At 49.9% G+C, this 23,279-nt stretch overlaps 1 protein-coding gene across 1 annotated transcript in view; it reads left to right on the forward strand.

Moving 5' to 3' along the window:
* Window positions 1-22,887, forward strand: part of LOC142492551 (thioredoxin-like) — a 71,217-nt gene extending 48,330 nt beyond the window's left edge. Inside the window, exons 2-5 of the mRNA XM_075595254.1 lie at window positions 10,729-10,833; window positions 15,866-15,925; window positions 21,099-21,164; window positions 22,553-22,887. Of these exons, the coding sequence (XP_075451369.1) occupies window positions 10,729-10,833; window positions 15,866-15,925; window positions 21,099-21,164; window positions 22,553-22,615 (294 nt within the window). The 3' untranslated portion in view covers window positions 22,616-22,887. The remainder of the gene's footprint in view (window positions 1-10,728; window positions 10,834-15,865; window positions 15,926-21,098; window positions 21,165-22,552) is intronic.
* Window positions 22,888-23,279: the final 392 nt, after the last annotated feature.

A 23,279-nucleotide genomic window follows, 5' to 3' on the forward strand; every position in this document is an offset into this window, starting at 1 on the left:
CACCCACTGTCACTGTCACCCACCCAGTCACTGTCACCCAGTCACTGTCACCCAGTCACTGTCACCCAGTAACTGTCGCCCACCCACCCAGTCACTGTCGCCCACCCACCCAGTCACTGTCACCCACCCACCCAGTCACTGTCACCCACCCACCCACTCACTAAGTCACTGTCACCCACCTACCTACCCATTCACTCCCACCCACCCAGTCACTGTCACCCACGCACTCACTCCCACCCACGCACTCACTCCCACCCACCCACTCACTGTCACCCACCCACTCACTGTCACCCACCCACTCTCTGTCACCCAGTCACCGTCACCCACCCAGTCACCGTCACCCACCCACCCAGTCACCGTCACCCAGTCACTGTCACCCACCCAGTCACACACACACCCAGTCACCATCACCCACCCAGTCACCGTCACCCACCCAACCAGTCACCCACCCAGTCACTGTCACCCACCCAGTCACTGTCACCCACCCACCCAGTCACTGTCACCCACCCAGTCACTGTCACCCACCCAGTCACTGTCACCCACCCACTGTCACCGTCACCCACCCACCCACTGTCACCCACCCACCCACTGTCACCCACCCACCCAGTCACTGTCACCCACCCAGTCACTGTCACCCACCCACCCAGTCACTGTCACCCACCCACTCAGTCACTGTCACCCACCCAGTCACTGTCACCCACCCAGTCACTGTCACCCAGTCACTGTCACCCACCCACCCAGTCACTGTTACCCAGTCACTGTCATACAGTCACTGTCACCCACCCAGTCACTGTCACCCACCCACTCACTGTCATCCACCCACTCACTCCCACCCACCCTGTCACCCACCCACTCACTCCCACCCACTCACTCCCACTCCCACCCAGTCACTCCCACCCACTCACTCCCACCCAGTCACTGTCACCCACCCACCCAGTCACTGTCACCGACCCAGTCACTGTCACCCACCCAGTCACTGTCACCCACCCAGTCACTGTCACCCACCCACTGTCACCCACCCACTGTCACCCACCCACTGTCACCCACCCAGTCACTGTCACCACCCACCCAGTCACTGTCACCACCCACCCAGTCACTGTCACCCACCCAGTCACTGTCACCCACCCAACCAGTCACCGTCACCCACCCAACCAGTCACCGTCACCCACCCAGTCACCGTCACCCACCCAGTTACTGTCACCCACCCAGTCACTGTCACCCAGTCACTGTCACCCAGTCACTGTCACCCACCCAGTCACTGTCACCCACCCAGTCACTGTCACCCACCCAGTCACTGTCACCCACCCAGTCACTGTCACACACCCACTGTCACCCACCCAGTCACTGCCACCCACCCAGTCACTGTCACCCACCCAGTCACTGTCATCCACCCAGTCACTGTCACCCACCCAGTCACTGTCACCCACCCACTGTCACCGTCACCCACCCACTGTCACCCACCCAGTCACTGTCACCCACCCAGTCACTGTCACCCACCCAGTCACTGTCACCCACCCACCCAGTCACTGTCACCCACCCACTCAGTCACTGTCACCCACCCAGACACTGTCACCCACCCATCCAGTCACTGTCACCCAGTCACTGTCACCCACCCACCCAGTCACTGTCACCCAGTCACTGTCACCCACCCACCCAGTCACTGTCACCCAGTCACTGTCACCCACCCACCCAGTCACCCCCACCCACCCATTCACTCCCACCAACCCAGTCACTCCCACCCACCTCTACCCACCCACTCCCACCCACCCAGTCACTGTCACCCACCCAGTCACTGTCACCCACCCACCCACTCACTGTCACCCACCCACCCACTCACTGTCACCCACCCAGTCACTGTCACCCACCCACCCAGTCACTGTCACCCACCCACCCAGTCACTGTCACCCACCCACCCAGTCACTGTCACCCACCCAGTCACTGTCACCCACCCAGTCACTGTCACACACCCAGTCACTGTCACTTTCACCCAGTCACTGTCACTTTCACCCACCCAGTCACTGTCACTTTCACCCACCCAGTCACTGTCACCCACCCACCCAGTCACCGTCACCCACCCAGTCACCGTCACCCACCCACCCAGTCACTGACACCCACCCAGTCACCGTCACCCACCCAGTCACCGTCACCCACTCACCCAGTCACTGTCACCCACCCAGTCACTCACCCACCCAGTCACCATCACCCACCCACCCAGTCACCGTCACCCATTCACTGTCACCCTTTCACTGTCACCCATTCACTGTCACCCATTCACTGTCACCCAGTCACTGTCACCCATTCACTGTCACCCATTCACTGTCACCCAGTCACTGTCACCCACCCACTGTCACCCACCCACTGTCACCCACCCACTGTCACTGTCTGTCACCCACCCACTGTCACTGTCACCCACCCACTGTCACCCACCCACTGTCACCCACCCACTGTCACCCACCCACTGTCACCCACCCACTGTCACTGTCACCCACCCAGTCACTGTCACCCACCCACCCAGACACTGTCACCCAGTCACAGTAAAAGTCACTGTCACCCACCGACCCAGTCACCGTCACCCACCCACTGTCACTGTCACCCACCCAGTCACTGTCACCCAGTCACTGTCACCCAGTCACTGTCACCCAGTAACTGTCGCCCACCCACCCAGTCACTGTCGCCCACCCACCCAGTCACTGTCACCCACCCACCCAGTCACTGTCACCCACCCACCCACTCACTAAGTCACTGTCACCCACCTACCTACCCATTCACTCCCACCCACCCAGTCACTGTCACCCACGCACTCACTCCCACCCACGCACTCACTCCCACCCACCCACTCACTGTCACCCACCCACTCACTGTCACCCACCCACTCTCTGTCACCCAGTCACCGTCACCCACCCAGTCACCGTCACCCACCCACCCAGTCACCGTCACCCAGTCACTGTCACCCACCCAGTCACACACACACCCAGTCACCATCACCCACCCAGTCACAGTCACCCACCCAACCAGTCACCCACCCAGTCACTGTCACCCACCCAGTCACTGTCACCCACCCAGTCACTGTCACCCACCCACCCAGTCACTGTCACCCACCCAGTCACTGTCACCCACCCAGTCACTGTCACCCACCCACTGTCACCGTCACCCACCCACTGTCACCCACCCACCCACTGTCACCCACCCACCCAGTCACTGTCACCCACCCAGTCACTGTCACCCACCCACCCAGTCACTGTCACCCACCCAGTCACTGTCACCCAGTCACTGTCACCCACCCACCCAGTCACTGTTACCCAGTCACTGTCATACAGTCACTGTCACCCACCCAGTCACTGTCACCCACCCACTCACTGTCATCCACCCACTCACTCCCACCCACCCTGTCACCCACCCACTCACTCCCACCCACTCACTCCCACTCCCACCCAGTCACTCCCACCCACTCACTCCCACCCACTCACTCCCACCCAGTCACTGTCACCCACCCACCCAGTCACTGTCACCCACCCAGTCACTGTCACCGACCCAGTCACTGTCACCCACCCAGTCACTGTCACCCACCCAGTCACTGTCACCCACCCACTGTCACCCACCCACTGTCACCCACCCAGTCACTGTCACCACCCACCCAGTCACTGTCACCACCCACCCAGTCACTGTCACCCACCCAGTCACCGTCACCCACCCAACCAGTCACCGTCACCCACCCAACCAGTCACCGTCACCCACCCAGTCACCGTCACCCACCCAGTTACTGTCACCCACCCAGTCACTGTCACCCAGTCACTGTCACCCAGTCACTGTCACCCACCCAGTCACTGTCACCCACCCAGTCACTGTCACCCACCCAGTCACTGTCACCCACCCAGTCACTGTCACCCACCCACCCAGTCACTGTCACCCACCCAGTCACTGTCACACACCCACTGTCACCCACCCAGTCACTGCCACCCACCCAGTCACTGTCACCCACCCAGTCACTGTCACCCACCCAGTCACTGTCATCCACCCAGTCACTGTCACCCACCCACCCAGTCACTGTCACCCACCCACTGTCACCGTCACCCACCCACTGTCACCCACCCAGTCACTGTCACCCACCCAGTCACTGTCACCCACCCAGTCACTGTCACCCACCCACCCAGTCACTGTCACCCACCCACTCAGTCACTGTCACCCACCCAGACACTGTCACCCACCCATCCATTCACTGTCACCCAGTCACTGTCACCCACCCACCCAGTCACTGTCACCCAGTCACTGTCACCCACCCACCCAGTCACTGTCACCCAGTCACTGTCACCCACCCACCCAGTCACCCCCACCCACCCATTCACTCCCACCAACCCAGTCACTCCCACCCACCTCTACCCACCCACTCCCACCCACCCAGTCACTGTCACCCACCCAGTCACTGTCACCCACCCACCCACTCACTGTCACCCACCCAGTCACTGTCACCCACCCACCCAGTCACTGTCACCCACCCACCCAGTCACTGTCACCCACCCACCCAGTTACTGTCACCCACCCAGTCACTGTCACCCACCCAGTCACAGTTACTGTCACCCACCCAGTCACTGTCACCCACCCAGTCACTGTCACCCACCCAGTCACTTTCACCCACCCAGTCACTGTCACCCACCCAGTCACTGTCACCCACCCAGTCACTGTCACCCACCCACCCAGTCACTGTCACCCACCCAGTCACTGTCACACACCCACTGTCACCCACCCAGTCACTGTCACCCACCCACCCAGTCACTGTCACCCACCCAGTCACTGTCACCCACCCAGTCACTGTCATCCACCCAGTCACTGTCACCCACCCAGTCACTGTCACCCACCCACCCAGTCACTGTCACCCACCCACTCAGTCACTGTCACCCACCCAGACACTGTCACCCACCCATCCAGTCACTGTCACCCAGTCACTGTCACCCACCCACCCAGTCACTGTCACCCAGTCACTGTCACCCACCCAGTCACTGTCACCCACCCACCCAGTCACCCCCACCCACCCATTCACTCCCACCAACCCAGTCACTCCCACCCACCTCTACCCACCCACTCCCACCCACCCAGTCACTGTCACCCACCCAGTCACTGTCACCCACCCACCCACTCACTGTCACCCACCCACCCACTCACTGTCACCCACCCAGTCACTGTCACCCACCCAGTCACTGTCACCCACCCAGTCACTGTCACCCACCCACCCAGTCACTGTCACCCACCCAGTCACTGTCACCCACACAGTCACAGTCACTGTCACCCACCCAGTCACTGTCACCCACCCAGTCACTGTCACCCGCCCAGTCACTGTCACCCAGTCACTGTCACCCACCCAGTCACTGTCACCCACCCAGTCACTCACTCCCACCCACTCCCACCCAGTCACTGTCACCCACCCAGTCACTGTCACCCACCCACCCAGTCACTGTCACCCACCCACCCAGTCACTGTCACCCACCCACCCAGTCACTCCCACCCACCTCCACCCACCCACCCACTCACTCCCACCCAGTCACCCACCCACTCCCACCCAGTCACTGTCACCCACTCACCCACCCACTCATCCACCCATTTACTCACTGTCACCCAGTCACTGTCACCCACCCAGTCACCGTCACCCACCCACCCAGTCACCGTCACCCAGTCACTCTCACCCACCCAGTCACTCACACACCCAGTCACCGTCACCCACCCACCCAGTCACCGTCACCCACCCAACCAGTCACCGTCACCCACCCAGTCACCGTCACCCACCCACCCAGTCACTGTCACCCACCCAGTCACTGTCACCCAGTCACTGTCACCCACCCTGTCACTGTCACCCACCCTGTCACTGTCACCCACCCAGTCACTGTCACCCACCCAGTCACTGTCACCCACCCACCCAGTCACTGTCACCCAGTCACTGTCACCCACCCAGTCACTGTCACCCACCCTGTCACTGTCAACCACCCAGTCACTGTCACCCACCCACCCAGTCACTGTCACCCACCCACTGTCACCCACCCACTGTCACTGTCACCCACCCAGTCACTGTCACCCACCCACCCAGTCACTGTCACCCACCCAGTCACTGTCACCCACCCACTGTCACCGTCACCCACCCACCCACTGTCACCCACCCAGTCACTGTCACCCACCCACCCACTCACTGTCACCCACCCACCCACTCACTGTCACCCACCCAGTCACTGTCACCCACCCACCCAGTCACTGTCACCCACCCAGTCACTGTCACCCACCCAGTCACTGTCACCCACCCACCCAGTCACTGTCACCCACCCAGTCACTGTCACCCACCCAGTCACAGTCACTGTCACCCACCCAGTCACTGTCACCCACCCAGTCACTGTCACCCGCCCAGTCACTGTCACCCAGTCACTGTCACCCACCCAGTCACTGTCACCCACCCAGTCACTCACTCCCACCCACTCCCACCCAGTCACTGTCACCCACCCACCCAGTCACTGTCACCCACCCACCCAGTCACTGTCACCCACCCACCCAGTCACTCCCACCCACCTCCACCCACCCACCCACTCACTCCCACCCAGTCACCCACCCACTCCCACCCAGTCACTGTCACCCACTCACCCACCCACTCATCCACCCATTTACTCACTGTCACCCAGTCACTGTCACCCACCCAGTCACCGTCACCCACCCACCCAGTCACCGTCACCCAGTCACTCTCACCCACCCAGTCACTCACACACCCAGTCACCGTCACCCACCCACCCAGTCACCGTCACCCACCCAACCAGTCACCGTCACCCACCCAGTCACCGTCACCCACCCACCCAGTCACTGTCACCCACCCAGTCACTGTCACCCAGTCACTGTCACCCACCCTGTCACTGTCACCCACCCTGTCACTGTCACCCACCCAGTCACTGTCACCCACCCAGTCACTGTCACCCACCCACCCAGTCACTGTCACCCAGTCACTGTCACCCACCCAGTCACTGTCACCCACCCTGTCACTGTCAACCACCCAGTCACTGTCACCCACCCAGTCACTGTCACCCACCCACCCAGTCACTGTCACCCACCCAGTCACTGTCACCCACCCACTGTCACCCACCCACTGTCACTGTCACCCACCCAGTCACTGTCACCCACCCACCCAGTCACTGTCACCCACCCAGTCACTGTCACCCACCCAGTCACTGTCACGCACCCACTGTCACCGTCACCCACCCACCCACTGTCACCCACCCAGTCACTGTCACCCACCCACCCAGTCACTGTCACCCACCCAGTCACTGTCACCCACCCAGTCACTGTCACCCACCCAGTCACTGTCACCCACCCAGTCACTGTCACCCACCCACTCAGTCACTGTCACCCACCCAGTCACTGTCACCCACCCACCCAGTCACTGTCACCCAGTCACTGTCACCCACCCACCCAGTCACTCCCACCCACCCATTCACTCCCACCCACCTCCACCCACTCACTCCCACCCAGTCACTGTCACCCACCCAGTCACTGTCACCCACCCACCCAGTCACTGTCACCCACCCACCCAGTCACTGTCACCCACCCACCCAGTCACTGTCACCCACCCAGTCACTGTCACCCACCCAGTCACTGTCACACACCCAGTCACTGTCACCCACCCAGTCACTGTCACCCACCCAGTCACTGTCACCCACCCAGTCACTGTCACCCACCCAGTCACTGTCACCCAGTCACTGTCACCCACCCAGTCACTGTCACCCACCCATCACTCACTCCCACCCACTCCCACCCAGTCACTGTCACCCACCCACCCAGTCACTGTCACCCACCCACCCAGTCACTCCCACCCACCTCCACCCACCCACCCACTCACTCCCACCCAGTCACCCACCCACTCCCACCCAGTCACTGTCACCCACTCACCCACCCACTCATCCACCCACTTACTCACTGTCACCCAGTCACTGTCACCCACCCAGTCACCGTCACCCACCCACCCAGTCACTCTCACCCACCCAGTCACTCACACACCCAGTCACTGTCACCCACCCACTGTCACTGTCACCCACCCAGTCACTGTTACCCACCCACCCAGTCACTGTCACCCACCCAGTCACTGTCACCCACCCAGTCACTGTCACCCACCCACTGTCACCATCACCCACCCACTGTCACCCACCCAGTCACTGTCACCCACCCAGTCACTGTCACCCAGTCACTGTCACCCACCCACCCAGTCACTGTCACCCACCCACCCAGTCACTGTCACCCACCCACCCAGTCACTCCCACCCACCCATTCACTCCCACCCACCCAGTCACTCCCACCCACCCACTCACTCCCACCCAGTCACTGTCACCCACTCATCCACCCACTTACTCACTGTCACCCAGTCACTGTCACCCACCCACCCAGTCACTGTCACCCAGTCACTGTCACCCACCCAGTCACTGTCACCCACCCACCCACTCACTCCCACCCAGTCACTGTCACCCACCCAGTCACTGTCACACTCCCACCCACCCAGTCACCCACCCACTCACTCCCACCCACCCAGTCACTGTCACCCACTCACTCCCACCCAGTCACTGTAACCCACCCACTGTCACCCAGTCACTGTCACCCACCCACTCACTCCCACCCACCCACTCACTGTCACCCACCCAGTCACTGTCACCCACTCACCCACCCACTCACCCACTCACTCCCACCCACCCAGAGTGATGTGAGGTGCAAGGGGGGAGAGTGATGTGAGGTGCAAGGGGGGAGAGTGATGTGAGGTGCAAGAGGGGAGAGTGATGTGAGGTGCAAGAGGGGAGAGTGATGTGAGGTGCAAGAGGGGAGAGTGATGTGAGGTGCAAGGGGGGAAAGTGATGTGAGGTGCAAGGGGGGAGAGTGATGTGAGGTACAAGAGGGGAAAGTGATGTGAGGTGCAATGGGGGAAAGTGATGTAAGGTGCAGGGGGGTGGGATGTGTGGTGTGCAGGGGCGTATTGTGTGTTTGATGTGGGGGGAGTATTATGTGTGTGGGTGAGGGGAAAAGATGGGGGTATGAGAGATAGATGGGGAGTATCGCATAGGTTGATAGTGAGGGGTTCTGGGGGAGATATGAGGATGATGATGAAGGGTGCTGGGGGAGATATGAGGATGATGATGATTTTACCCGTGCAGCCCAATTTTTTTTTTCCTTGGAGCCATTCGGCCCTTCTCGCTTTACGAGTTGTGCAGGCCTGCTGTAGCAGGACAACTAGAAAGATAAACTAAGGTGCAATGGGGGTGAACGCATATAGTAGAGACATAAGTTAACACAAGTGTAACATGCAGTCTGAAGGCTGCTACAACTGATACACTGATATACTGCTAGGTATTCTTTCTCTTTCCTACTACAATTTTGGAAGCAGGTATTAATGTACTAAGCAGTGTTAGGTTACAGGTGTGGATCTATTTAGGAGGTTCCTATTCTGCTGAGCTATACCAACACTTTAGCTACATCGGCTGATTTATAACTATGCTATTTACCTAAGTAGCAAGTGTTTGTAAGGGAAGTATATTAGCAGATTACCATACATTATTTAAGACTCTAATTTGTTATTTGAACCATTAGACTTTGGTAATACTGCTTATCATATACAGTGTCAGCATACTATGGGTTAATAGCCCAGCACTACTACACCCTTCTCTACCGCCTACCCGGGGATTTTAATTAACCTTTTGTATATATTTTTAAACGTTGTTGCGTTATATTGAAATAAAATGTTATTATTTTTGATTAATTGTGAGAACAATACTCACCCTGGTGTGTCGATTCTACGAGGAATACACTACTCCTCCAGTGGGTTATTGTATACCCCTACCACTATGGTATTTATACTATACTTTGAGTGCAGTAATTGGGTTTCTTGTCTTAACCCTAGTTAATGCCACATACTGTTTTGCACAGCCACAAGTAAAGAGATAAATTACAAAATCAGTTTGACTTAATAAATGAATGGATTTTAAATGTAGTTATTTTGTCTTGGTTCTCTAAGATCTGGGTTTTTTTTTTCTTTTAAATAAGGGCATACTCTACAATGACCACATGTAAAGAATCCTATCAATGCAGGAAACCATCTTGTAGTTTTATTATTAGTAGATAATGTAAATGTACTAGGCGAGATTATATTACCTTGTGTTTAGAATATCTCAAACACAAGCTTGACAGAGCAATTCCAAATAATAAGATAGCCCCTACTGATAGAAATATATTAGTCCGCGTAGGACATCTGAATGCTTTTTCTTGAGCACACAACATACTACTTTTTGTTTGTTATGTTATTGACTGTGCTGGCGTTTTTTGAATTCCCACTTATCCTGCACCATGAAACTTGAAGCCATCCATTACTTGAAACAAGTGCCCACCACCGCCATTTTGTTTTACATAATCATGAAGATATAAATATGAAAGAAAATGGGAGTTGGTTACAGTATTGTATTGCTTGTGCATATCGGTCACACCCCAATAGCACTCCTGTAGCGAGCAAGAAATATTATCATGTGTTCTGGGAAGCTTACCAAACTGAATCCTGGCTTTTGTTGTCTTGTGATCTCTAATGTGTATAATATAAGTTCTAAGCAGGAAAAAAAAAACCCCAATGCTTTTCTGCATTTTTTTTTTATTCCAAAGATTTTTTGAAACAAGTGCAGCTTGGAAGTCCTGAAAGAAAGAATATAATATTTGTCATTATTTTATTTTTGTTCTCTCCAGGATGAGTTCAAGCAATCATTGGCTGATGCTGGGAGCAAACTTGTTGTTGTTGACTTTACAGCTACATGGTGTGGACCTTGCAAAATGATCGCCCCTTTCTTTGAAGTAAGTAGACAATACAGATTGGTGATTGATATTTGACTACTGATTAGATGCATGACAATATGGGGCACGTGCCAGCATTTGTAGGTGTATAGCCATTTTAAACAAGGTCTCAAAGCTATTTTGGACTCCAAGGATTTGTGCTCAAAGAACCGAAACTAAGAAAAGAAAACTCGGTCATCTCATGAATTTAGCTTTTTTGTTGAGTAAGTGATCTATCTTCTTCTAGTGATATTTACAGTCAACCCTCATCTGCGCAGAGTATAACATTTATTGTTGTAGACAGTGACCAGGAGCGACAGGCTTGGGTTATAAAGATGTGATTTATTCCTGGAATTTAGTAGGAGCAATTTAATTTACTTTGAAGGCTGTCTCATAAATGGGAATCTAACTTTTGATTCTGTATGTGGTCAAAAATAAAAAGAAAAGGGATGCTCTCATGACAAAGCAGCAATCCAAGCGGCCATTTGCTTTCCCATTTGTGTAAAAAAATTTTTACTTGCTGTAGTATTGAAGCAGGGGGTCTCTGAATCTGAACCCCATTCATTTTAGCTCTAGGGACTCTGCTTCCGGAGATAATTACCTCTGTAGGGGGTGCCATTAGCCACTCGGCTACCAGGGTCCATCTAATGGCAGAGTTTCAAAGCTCCCACGCCCTGCAGACCAATAGAAAGCTGTGACGTCATCAGATTCAGCTTCCTATTGGACCGTGTAACATGGGAGCTTCAAACTTTGCTGAAATTCCGGCACCCCCTTTGGAGGTCTGCATATCAGGAAACGGGGTACCCGGATCTGAAATGAAGGGGGTTCAGCTCTGAAGACCCCCTGCTTCAATGCTATGTTAAAAAATAATTAAAAAAATTGCATGAATTGCTCTAAGTACCATTATACCTTAACCATTGTTATTTGGCCTACACCCATGTCCCCATGAACATTCCTGCTAGCCTGTGGTTTTTAAAATACATGCAATATTTCTCACTAGTGACTAGAATACAGATACAGCGGCCGTTATTTGAACATATCACGCGTTGTATACCTCGGAATACCCGTCCTGGCGCGTCATTACCGCGTGTTGACTCATTTTTATCGAGTGCAGAAAATGGCATTTTAGTGTTCTGGTTTTTAAACACCTGCAAATTGACACAGTACTGTACTGTACACATTATAATTCATTCATTTCTGCCACGGAAACGCGAAGATTTGCACCCAAAGAAATCGGGGTCCATGAAATTCAAATAAATCAACAGCGTGATTGGCCACTTGGAGTACAGCAGCGCACACGAAAACGGCTCCGTGATATGTTCGAATAACGGCCGCTGCATCTGTACAATGAAGTGTTGAATGACAATGACAATTATTTTACCCATATAGCTATTATAAGGTGCATTCTCCTTGGAGAAAATATAATTGTAAAAATGGCAAATGTGCTCGCCAGATTGATTTTGAATGTGTTGCTTGGCCCTGTTGCACTCTGGGTCCAGCAGAAGGTTCCTTCTCCACAGGGCTTTACCTTTTGTAGTGTAAAGGACTTAAAATTTACTAAATGTAAACTGAGGGATAAGCTATTACAATTGAGACCAAAAGAGTGTCTGCGTACCATAATGTCTGCAGCTGGGGCACTCTTGAAGGTTTTTTAAAAATCTGCAGGCACCCTTGCTCTTCATATCTCACTCATACCCTCCCGGATTACACGCATGCACACACGCAACACACTCGCCCACCCACTGCTTGCAAACGCAACGTTCATCCTCACACATCATATTCACCCTATTGCTCAACACACGTCACACTTATCCCCCCTTTTTACACACCTCACTTATACTCTTTCTTAATCATAAATGCCACATTCACATCACACACCTTCCTGCTCACCCTACAAAAAGCACTAACCACCTTCCCCCTCTCCCAATAAAGCCATTACACACCCCGCCCCCAAACAAAGCCATCACATTCTCCTCCCCCCTCCCACACACCTCTCACTCCTTCCCTCTTTCCTCCCACCTTCCCACACACCTCGAATATGTCCGCTGCTCTGCAGAAGCATCCTGTACTGCCTGAAGACGTAGAGGCTTTTCTTTCCTCTGTGCCAGGCTGAGAGAGGGGAGGTTGATCGCAGACTCTACAGTACATATCCAGACAGTGCAGTATGTGTCTGCTGAGCAACCAGCAGAGTTCTTTCCCTGGGCTTGCAGCACCCATGGCAGGGGGTCGTGGCACACCTAGGTTTGCTAGCACCATTGGTTGAGAAACGCTGATCTAGAGCAGGGGTCTCCAAATTTAGTCCTCAAGGGCCACAAACAGGCCAGCTTTTCATGATATCCTTGCTTCAGCACAGGTGTATATGGAGAAATGGGTGCTCCAGAGCTGGTGGAACTTCAAACATAAATGTCCATAATGATTAATCAGGACTAGAGGACAGAGTAAATAAAGGAGTGGGTATAGCGATGAAGTGTGATATGTGAGTCACCAAAACACCCGTCTCCTGAAGGTAACAAACAAGGATGCCAATAAGCACCCTAGTGTAACCTCATTGGAGACATGCCAGTGCTAATTACGGTACTCCTCCATGAAAAATCACAAAATCAATAATACAATAAATCTTACCCACTCCATCTGTCCCCACATATCCTGCATGGTCCATCCAAATGGCGTGCAATCTGTAGAGAATAGTCCAGCGAAAGAAGAAGAGAGCAAAAACAGTGCACTGCCAGGGAGCCAGGTGGTTGAAAAAATAAAATTCTATTTATTCAGCAACACTATGTAACATAACCCCAGGGGGTGAGACAAAAACTCCTACGCGTTTCGGACCGTAGGGAACCTTTATCAAGGAGTATACAACACCACATTTTTTTCTTGGACTTGTGCCTTTGTCGGTTTGGACATGCAAGTATATACTAAGTTATATAGGCAACAACACTCTCGTAATACCTTTCTACATGCGTCTAGTTGCCATAATCCTAATCTCATTAATCTCATTAAAGATTTGCCATATGGACAATTCCTGCGTCTTCGTAGGAATTGTTCAACTCTGGAAGACTATAACATTAGCTCTCAAGAGCTCACAGAAAGACTCTATACAAGGGTTTATGACTCTGGCAATTTACAACAAGCTTATATTCGAGCAAGAGCTATATCTAGAGATCAATTGATTAATACAGATCTCTCAACTTTTTCCCATGTTAAGCAAATTAAAAATAGTTATGATCCCAAATCAGACACATCTGAGCCACCATTTTTTATTACTCAATTTAGTACACAGGCAATCAATATTAAGTCCATAATTAGAAAACATTGGAAAATTCTAAACACTGATGTACTTTTGAACGATATAGCTGCCATGGATCCTACGTTTGTATTTAAAAAGGCCCATACTTTAGGCAACATGGTTTCACCAAGTATGGTTTCTACAAATAAAAATGATGCTAATAAAAACATTTTGTTTCCTAACCTGTTAGGTTGCTTCCCACGTGGAAGATGTAAATCTGCCAATACGTTCAAAAATCTAATACCTTTACCAATAGTGAAAATAACAGAGTTCAAAATGCTCTCCTTCATCAATTGCAATACGGATCATGTGATCTGTATGATCACATGTGGGTGCAATAAAAAATACGTGGGACTTACCAGTCGAGCATTTAAAATAAGGATGCTAGAACACATGAGACATATAAAAAAAACATGGATATTACCCATCCAGTTTCCAGTCACTTTAAAGACTGCCAACAGGGCAGCCTTAAAAACTTCAAATGTATTGCTTTAGAACGCATCAAACCTCAAATTTTATATCAACGAGAAGCTTTTTGGATTTTCACTATTGGTACAATCATTCCATAGGGTCTCAATAGAGAATGGGATCTTAACGTTTTTCTTTAATTATATTTTAATATTCTGTTTTCCTTCTCCTTCACCCCCCTTCCCTTTCTCTTTCCCTCCTCTCCCCCCCCCTTTTTCCCTCCCCCTTTTTTTTTCGTTCCATTACATTTAATTACTGTATACTATATTTTTATATTGCTATGTTATTTATATGCACTAGTAGTTTCCAAATATGATATATAGTTCTCTATGATAGATGTACATTATATAAAGTTATAAAGAGGTTAGTTTACATTGACTAAGACAGATTTGTTCAATTATAATAATTCTTCAGACCTATAATAATGTTATATTGGATATAAATGTTAAATGGTTTTGATATAATTGTATACCCTTGATGAACTAATACTCTCTGGGTTACACTATTTAGATGTTAGTACACTTTATTGAAATCTGTTTGATCCATGATATAACAAGACTTTTACATGGATATATTTTGCATTTTATTACAACTACATTTTTCTTCAAAGTATATCTATCTATATGTTTTTATATTATTTTTGTATCCTGATATTGATATCTATTTCAATGTTCTTTATGTGTATCTGTTTTTCTCCATTGCAATTTTTATTTTTATTCATTAATTAATTCGGGTGCAACACATCTACTAACAAGCCTGTGGGAGGTTTAAATAGCTCCCTCCCACTGCTAACTCTATACTCCTTGAGAAAGGGCAGTCCGTGCCCGAAACGCGTGGAAGGAGGCTTCTCATTCTCGTTTTCTTTAGTGTTCCCTTCATGTAGTTTAAATAAAGTATTCCTGTTTTTAAACCTACCTGGTGAGTCCCTGTCCTCTCGAGTGGCTGCAGCATTGATCTCTTCTTTTTTCTTCTTTTAGCCTTAGATAGGTCTGCAACATGGCTTTTTACCATTATTACCTAGCATACAGTGCTTCCACTGCAGCAAGGGATTCTGGGAAATTAGATATATATAAATCTCTATCCAGAATTTGTGTTTTATATCAGCATTCCTGGGTTTAGGGCTCATTGTTTAGGGAGGTGGATCTTTCTAATCCGTATTTTTGTTGCACATCCATTTGACATTCCACGTCATTCTAAGCCCTTCAAAAATGTGACTTATTCAGGGTATGCATACTGTTTTTTGTTAAGATCGCCGAATTAAAGTGCCAGACCGAATCAATTTGATGTATTTGTCTTTCATAGGGCCTGAGTGAAAAATACCAAGAGGTTGTATTCCTAAAAGTGGACGTGGACGATGCGCAGGTTAGAAAAGTATTATTTATTTAGCTAATTTCTAATCCTATCACTGTGGACTACCACATTTTGCTTTTGCAATGTGCAATTGCACATATACAGTTGAATTTCTTAGGCCAGGCCTCTGGATGGGGAAGTGTTTGTCAATCCAGTGTTTTCGTCACTCATATCCCCCACACTCCTTATTAGAGAAGTAAAAAGGAGATGGGGAGGGGGGAAGTTTGACTGTAGAAGCACGTGCTAAATGCAAAGTGACATCACACATGAGGAGTCTGGCATCCCTCGTCCCTTTAAAGCCAAGAGTAAATGATCTCAATGTGGCACACCGTATATGATACCATGTCTTTATTTTTGTTATTTAAAGAATAGGATGCATGTCTGATTTAGCGTAAGCACAATTTTCAAATGTTCATCCTTCTTATGTATATATTTTTTTGTCTGTACTGAAGTTCCATAATTTACAACTTTGATCTACAAACAGCCGATAAGTGTTCTTAGGGTTTGGGTGACCAGATTTACAAAAGTAAAAACGGGACACATTCCAAAAATATTTATAAAACAAATGACGACCAACTGCAGCACTCCCCTTTGTCTCTCAGCCCCTTTGTCCCCCATCCCTCCATTCTCCCATTCTCGCCCCCCCCCAATCCCTCCATTCTCTCCCCCCAATCCCTTCATTCTCTCTCCCCCATCCCTCCGTTCTCTTTCAATTTTCTATCTCTCTCTCTCTCCCCCAATTCCCTGTCCATTCTCTGTCTCCCTCTCTCTCCCCATTCTCTGTCTCTCTCCTCCCATTCTGTGTCTCTCCCATCATTCTGTGTCTCTCCCATCATTCTGTCTCTCCCTCTCCCCATTCTCTGTGTCTCTCCCCGTGCTGTGTGTCTCTCTCTCTCCCAGTACTGTGCGTCTCTCTCTCTCCCCGTGCTGTGTCTCTCTCTCTCCCCGTGCTGTGTCTCTCTCTCTCCCCGTGCTGTGTGTCTCTCTCTCTCCCCGTGCTGTGTGTCTCTCTCTCTCCCTGTGCTGTCTCTCTCTCTCCCCGTGCTGTGTGTCTCTCTCTCCCCGTGCTGTGTGTCTCTCTCTCCCCGTGCTGTGTGTCTCTCTCCTTGTGCTGTGTGTCTCTCTCTCCCCATGCTGTGTGTCTCTCTCCCCGTGCTGTGTCTCTCTCTCCCCGTGCTGTGTGTCTCTCTCTCTCTCCCTGTGCTGTCTGTCTCTCTCTCTCCCCCCGTGCTGTGTGTCTCTCTCTCCCCATGCTGTGTGTCTCTATCTCTCCCCGTGCTGTGTGTCTCTCTCTCTCTCCCCGTGCTGTGTGTCTCTCTCTCTCTCCCCGTGCTGTGTGTGTGTCTCTCTCTCTCTCTCCCCGTGCTGTGTGTCTCTCTCTCTCCCCGTGCTGTGTGTCTCTCTCTCCCCGTGCTGTGTGTCTCTCTCTCCCCGTGCTGTGTGTCTCTCTCTCCCCGTGCTGTGTGTCTCTCTCTCCCCGTGCTGTGTGTCTCTCTCTCCCCGTGCTGCGTGTACGTGTCTCTCTCTCTCTCCACGTGCTGCGTGTACGTGTCTCTCTCTCTCTCCCCGTGCTGCGTGTACGTGTCTCTCTCCCTCCACCATGCTGGGTCTCTTTCCCCCCATCCCTATTCTGTGTCTCTGTCCCCCCATGCTTTCTCTCTCCCTATTGTGTGTGTTTGTGTTTCTCTCTCTCTACCTTATCTGTGTCTCTTTCCCTATTATGTGTCTCTCTCCCCCCATGCTGTCTCTCTCCCCTGCCCCCCTGCTGTCTCTCCCTCCCTATTCTGTGTCTGTCTCCCCCCCATGCTGTCTCTCCCCCCCCCCCCTGCTGTCTCTCCCTCCCTCTTCTGTGTTTTTGTCTTTCTCTCCCCTCATTCTATTTCTGTGTCTCACTCTACCTATTCTGTGCTTCTCTGTCCGCATTCTGTGTCTCTCTCTCCCCATGCTGTGTGTCTCTCTTTCCCCGTGCTGTCTCTCTCTCCCCGTGCTGTGTGTCTCTCTCTCCGCGTGCTGTGTGTCTCTCTCTCCCTGTGCTGTGTCTCTCTCTCTCCCCGTGCTGTGTCTCTCTCTCCCCGTGCTGTGTCTCTCTCTCCCCGTGCTGTGTCTCTCTTCCTGTGCTGCGTGTACGTGTCTCTCTCCCTCTCTCCCTCCACCATGCTGGGTCTCTTTCCCCCCATCCCTATTCTGTGTCTCTGTCCCCCCCATGCTTTCTCTCTCCCTATTGTGTGTGTGTGTGTCTCTCTCCCTTATCTGTGTCTCTCTCCCCCCATTCTGTTTCTGTGTCTCACTCTACCTATTCTGTGCTTCTCTGTCCGCATTCTGGACCCTACCTGCCACTGTGGAGCATGGGTGGGGGGAAGCCATCTTGAGCCCTGGCATCAGACACGGGAAGTTATCCCTGACTCACTTTCAGGTCTTACTGCTGAGGCTCTGCTGACATAAACCCCGCCCCCACCCTCCTCTGCAGCTGCAGACCGGCCTCCACTCTCCTCCCTGCTTGCATCCTCTGCTCTTTGCTGCCCACCCCCCTCTCTGAAGTTCAAAACCCAGGATAGTCAGCAAAAACCGGGACATTTTAAAGAATGTCGGGCAACTGGGACAGACCTTAAAAAAAAAGCTGTGTGTGCTGTGCACGCGCATAGTAAGTGAAACTTCTTTGACTTTTGTCACAGAAATTGACTTATAACGTGCGTGGTCGGCACACGTGTCAGTCAGTGTATGTGTCAGTCAGTGTGTGTATGTGTGTCAGTCAGAGAGTATGTATGTGTGTTTGTTTTTTTGTGTGTCGGTCACTGTGTGTATGTGTGTCGGTCACTGTGTGCATGTGTGTCAGACACTGTGTGCATGTGTCAGTCAGTGTGTGCATGTGTGTCAGTCAGTGTGTGCATGTGTGTCAGTCAGTGTGTGCATGTGTGTCAGTCAGTGTTTGTGTGTCAGTCAGTGTGTGTGTGTCAGTGTGTCAGTCAGTGTGTGTGTGTGTCAGTGTGTCAGTCAGTTTGTGTGTGTCAGTGTGTCAGTCAGTGTGTGTGTGTGTCAGTGTGTCAGTCAATGTGTGTGTGTGTCAGTGTGTGTCAGTCAATGTGTGTGTGTGTGTGTGTGTGTCAGTCAATGTGTGTGTGTGTGTGTGTGTCAGTCAATGTGTGTGTGTGTGTCAGTGTATGTCTCTCTCTCTCTGTGTTGTGTGAATGTCTCTCTGTGTCGGTCAGTGTGTGTATGTGTGTCAGTCAGTGTGCGTGTGTATGTGTGTCAGTCAGTGTGCGTGCGTATGTGTGTCAGTCAGTGTGCGTGCGTATTTGTGTCAGTGTGCGTGTGTGTCAGTGTGTGTGTGTGTTTGTGTGTGTCAGTCAGTGTGTGTGTGTATGTGTGTCAGTCAGTGTGTGTGTGTGTATGTGTGTCAGTCAGTGTATGTGTGTAAGTCAGTGTGTGAGTCAGTGTGTGTGTATGTGTGTCAGTCAGTGTGTGTGTATGTGTGTCAGTCAGTGTGTGTGTGTGTGTGTGTCACATGCTGGCACATGTGCTGGCACATGCTGACAGCGCAGCGGCCGTTAGCGATAACCCCTTCATGATCCCAGGGCTCCTCTCCTCCTCCGGCACCGGCGGCGCTCAGTCAGCGGGACTCGGGGAAGGGGAAGCGTAGGTATAGAAGAGGGAGGAGAGAGGCTGAGCAGCGGCTCCTCTCACAGCCGGAGGACTTGCGGGGCTTCCGCCATCTTGGTACACCCACAGTACCGGAAGCTCTGCGCCAGCCAACTTGGTATACCCATGGCAGCGCACGTCTGGGGGTAACGGCGGCCGTTAGGAGCGGCGCCGGCGGCTATCGCCGCCGCATGTCACAGCGGGTGGGGGTGGAGGGAGCGGCCGCCGTTAGGAGCGGCGCCGGCGGCTATCGCCGCCGCCGCATGTCACAGCAGACATGTGGGGGGGAGGGGGGAGGAGGGGGAGTCACGTCACTTCCGTTACTTCCGTTTCATTTTCGTCTCCTTCGCTCCAGTTTTGCCCCATGAGAATAGGTGCCACTAAAGAAGTTTCACTTTAAAAAGGGACTGTCCTGGTTTAATTGGGACATCTGGTCACCCTACTTAGGGAGCTTATTTTCAAATCAGGAAGAAAAATGTCCTTTGTCCCTTTTCCCAGTACTCCTGGGTATACTGTCTCTGGGGGAGTATTTGTTTGGGTGGTTGGGTTCTGACAATACCCTGTTTACCATGCTCTGCTTAATTAGATGCATTCTCTTGTTTCATTAAACTGCTTTGTGTTTAACATTAATTTGTGTTATAGCTGCTTATGAGTGCTGCGGGTACTCTTTTTTTTACTTTTGCCATTACAGTATGTTAGTAATATACATTGTCACAATTTTCTTGCAATTCTTTTTTTTATATAGGTTTGTGTTGGATAAATTTTCTGTTATGGAAATGTCCATACCATCAAGCTTGATATGTCTAAATTAATCAATCCATCACTATCCCTCTTCGTTACTGAGGCTTTTATAAATTGCTCACCAGCGAAAGGAATATACTACAAAGTGGTGTTTTGCAATCTTGTTTAGTCCCATCTAACAACCTGATAATTACATGCAGAGTTCCATTTCCTCTTTCTCACTGCAGGTCGTTTGTTTCAGTAGTTGCTTCTCACATTAGTTATGCTAGATGTATGTTTAGCAACCACAGAAAACAGTCATCTTGAAAATGCCCCAAAATTAAATACTTTAAGGCCTCGAAAATGCGAAATGAATTGCTACCATTTTCTACACGTCAACAGATGTATTGTTCATTGCCAATTGCTCAATGATGAATTGAATGGGTTAGCTACACATTTTATACACTGCAGCCGCCGTACAGGTAGTTTTCAGACCAATCGCCCTATTTTCGTCAATGGGATTACCAACAATAATGGTCCCACCAGCCACTTCATGTAATTATAGAATTACCCATTAAGGATAATGTAAATAGTGCAATGGTCTGCTGGTGAGAAGTCACCTAATCTTTTTATGGCTCTGTGAACTGTAAATCATACATCTTATACCTTTTTACAGAGCTTTTCTTATTAATCATTTTCTTTTTTACTTTTTCTCTGTCACTTAAATGTAATCTGATATAATATAATTCTTTAAATGTGGGTGTAATGCCAATGCACTGATTTAAAGATATAGATATATATTCAACTAAATATGTTGTGGTTTTTGCAGGATGTCGCTACCCATTGTGATATCAAGTGCATGCCAACATTTCATTTCTATAAAAATTGCGAAAAGGTAAGGGTTTTTTTTTTTGCGTTTGGATTGCATGGGCAAATAGCCATTTAAAAAAACATATAGTACGCAACGGAGAAGTGCCACCACCCAAGTTTTTGGGGATAAATACATTTAAAAAACTTTTTATGTTATGTTTTATTTTTTTTTATGTTATGTTTTATATATACTTGTTTCCAAGTACCTTTTAAATGCAGATGACTTTTCTTAGCAACTTGTCACATGTCACACTGTAATTCTTGGAACAAGGACTCCTGGTTAAATTATAGCCAATATAATCCATTCATTTAGTTGAATTGATCATATATTAAATCTAATTGTCAGTTATTCATGCAGTAGGTTTAAAGGGTTACAGCAGAAGGAAATTACAGTGATCATTACATTGACAGTTGGGCTGTTAAATTATTAGAAAAAAAAGTAAAGCGTGACATGTTTTTACAGGTATCCTGTCACATATTCCCTTTGTGCAGTAGGACTATATGAAAATATGGTCTTTTAAATTCGGTAGACTTACCCAGGATGCCTTCCACACGCAGAGACTCTATACAGCCGAGCTTCGTTCTGGATCTGTGTGTCCCCGGCAAAAACCTTGGAGTAACACAGCAACTGTCTCCCAGACTGTGTCTGGATCTAACCTGGCTAAATGATATCGGCAGGTGTTTACATAGTTTCCGTGGCCTCCATCTGAAACCATGGAGGACTCGTTGTCGACCAATGAGAGCATGGATGCTTCCTCGGCCAATCACAGATCGAGGGCTCACCTGTGATGGGACAATCGGGGCCGTGGGAGGTGACAGTGCTTTAGCACTTCCCACAGAGTTGGGCTTAAGGAGAGTAGGCAATTCAAACTGACCAATTGGAACAGAGTCAGTTGGGGCTAGGGCCCAGGCCTCAGTTTCCAGCTTCAGCCTGATACCTCCTGCAGAGAGAGATGTCTCTGAAAGCGGAGTGATTGTTCATCCCAGACTCTAAGTCCATGTTCCCCAGACCTGAGTAAACACCCCTCCGCGGTCCACCAGTGTCTCGAGCACGTCACCCACCCCACCTGTGGATAGCAGGTCTAGATTACTTTGTGATATATGAATACTTTACATAACATATGCATGGGGAAATAAACAGTCTGACGGGGATACACAGAAACACACTAGACAGATATTTTGTCTACAATAAGATGGTCTGTTAGCCTGTAATTCAAGCATCCATCTTGACGGGTAGGGGGTACTGCCAGGCTTAACCTTTAATGTGTTATTCAGGCTGCCCCTACGTCACATACGCCATGATATATGGTCATCAGCATTTTGCAAATACTGTAGTAGTAAAGTATGTTCACATTTAAATGCAGTATGTGTATTTATTTTTTAATATTAATTTATTTGTCCATTTTATTACAGATACATGAATTTAGTGGAGCTAACCAGTCTAGCCTGGAGCAGAAGGTTAAGGAGCTGAGTTAGAAGGATATAAAGAAGATGATTTCATTGAATGTAAAAGTCACGTGGGCTTTTATACATTTCATTTCTATACACCATAACCATGTATAAATTAGCAATCCAGTATATTGTAATTCTGACCCTGGCGCTCTGTTCAACTGACATAGGAAGTTGTTGAACCCTTTCCAACTTTTGTTTGATGTTTGCTGGCCTCTGATATGTTAAAAACATTTAATGAATTGCAGTATAGGAGAATCACAGTGGAAATATTTAAATAAAAGGATTACTAAAACCCATCATTTGTCTACTTGTGTTTTTACTCAACTTTGTTACTGGTAAATAACAAACAACAATGAGTTACTTCACACATTGTAAATGTTGTTGCTCCAGGAAATGTAAGACATACCTGTGTAAAATTAAATCGCACATTATGCACATGCACACACTACATTTATAGTCAGATGTAGTTTGGAGTTTAGTCTATTACAACTGGCAAATGTAGTAAAACTTTAATAGATTCTCACCCTGGATTTTGTAAGTGAGTACACTTCTGGTCTCATGGTACAGATGTGACACTGAAGTGTGGTTGTGTGTTACCTGTGTGATACATGATTTACAGCAACCACATTTTAATTGATCTGAATCTTTATACTGCTGTAGTATGTTATGTTTGGGTGACCCTTTCTAG

This window comes from Ascaphus truei, chromosome 1 (assembly GCF_040206685.1).
Source record: "Ascaphus truei isolate aAscTru1 chromosome 1, aAscTru1.hap1, whole genome shotgun sequence".
In the NCBI taxonomy this organism is placed as follows: domain Eukaryota; kingdom Metazoa; phylum Chordata; class Amphibia; order Anura; family Ascaphidae; genus Ascaphus; species Ascaphus truei.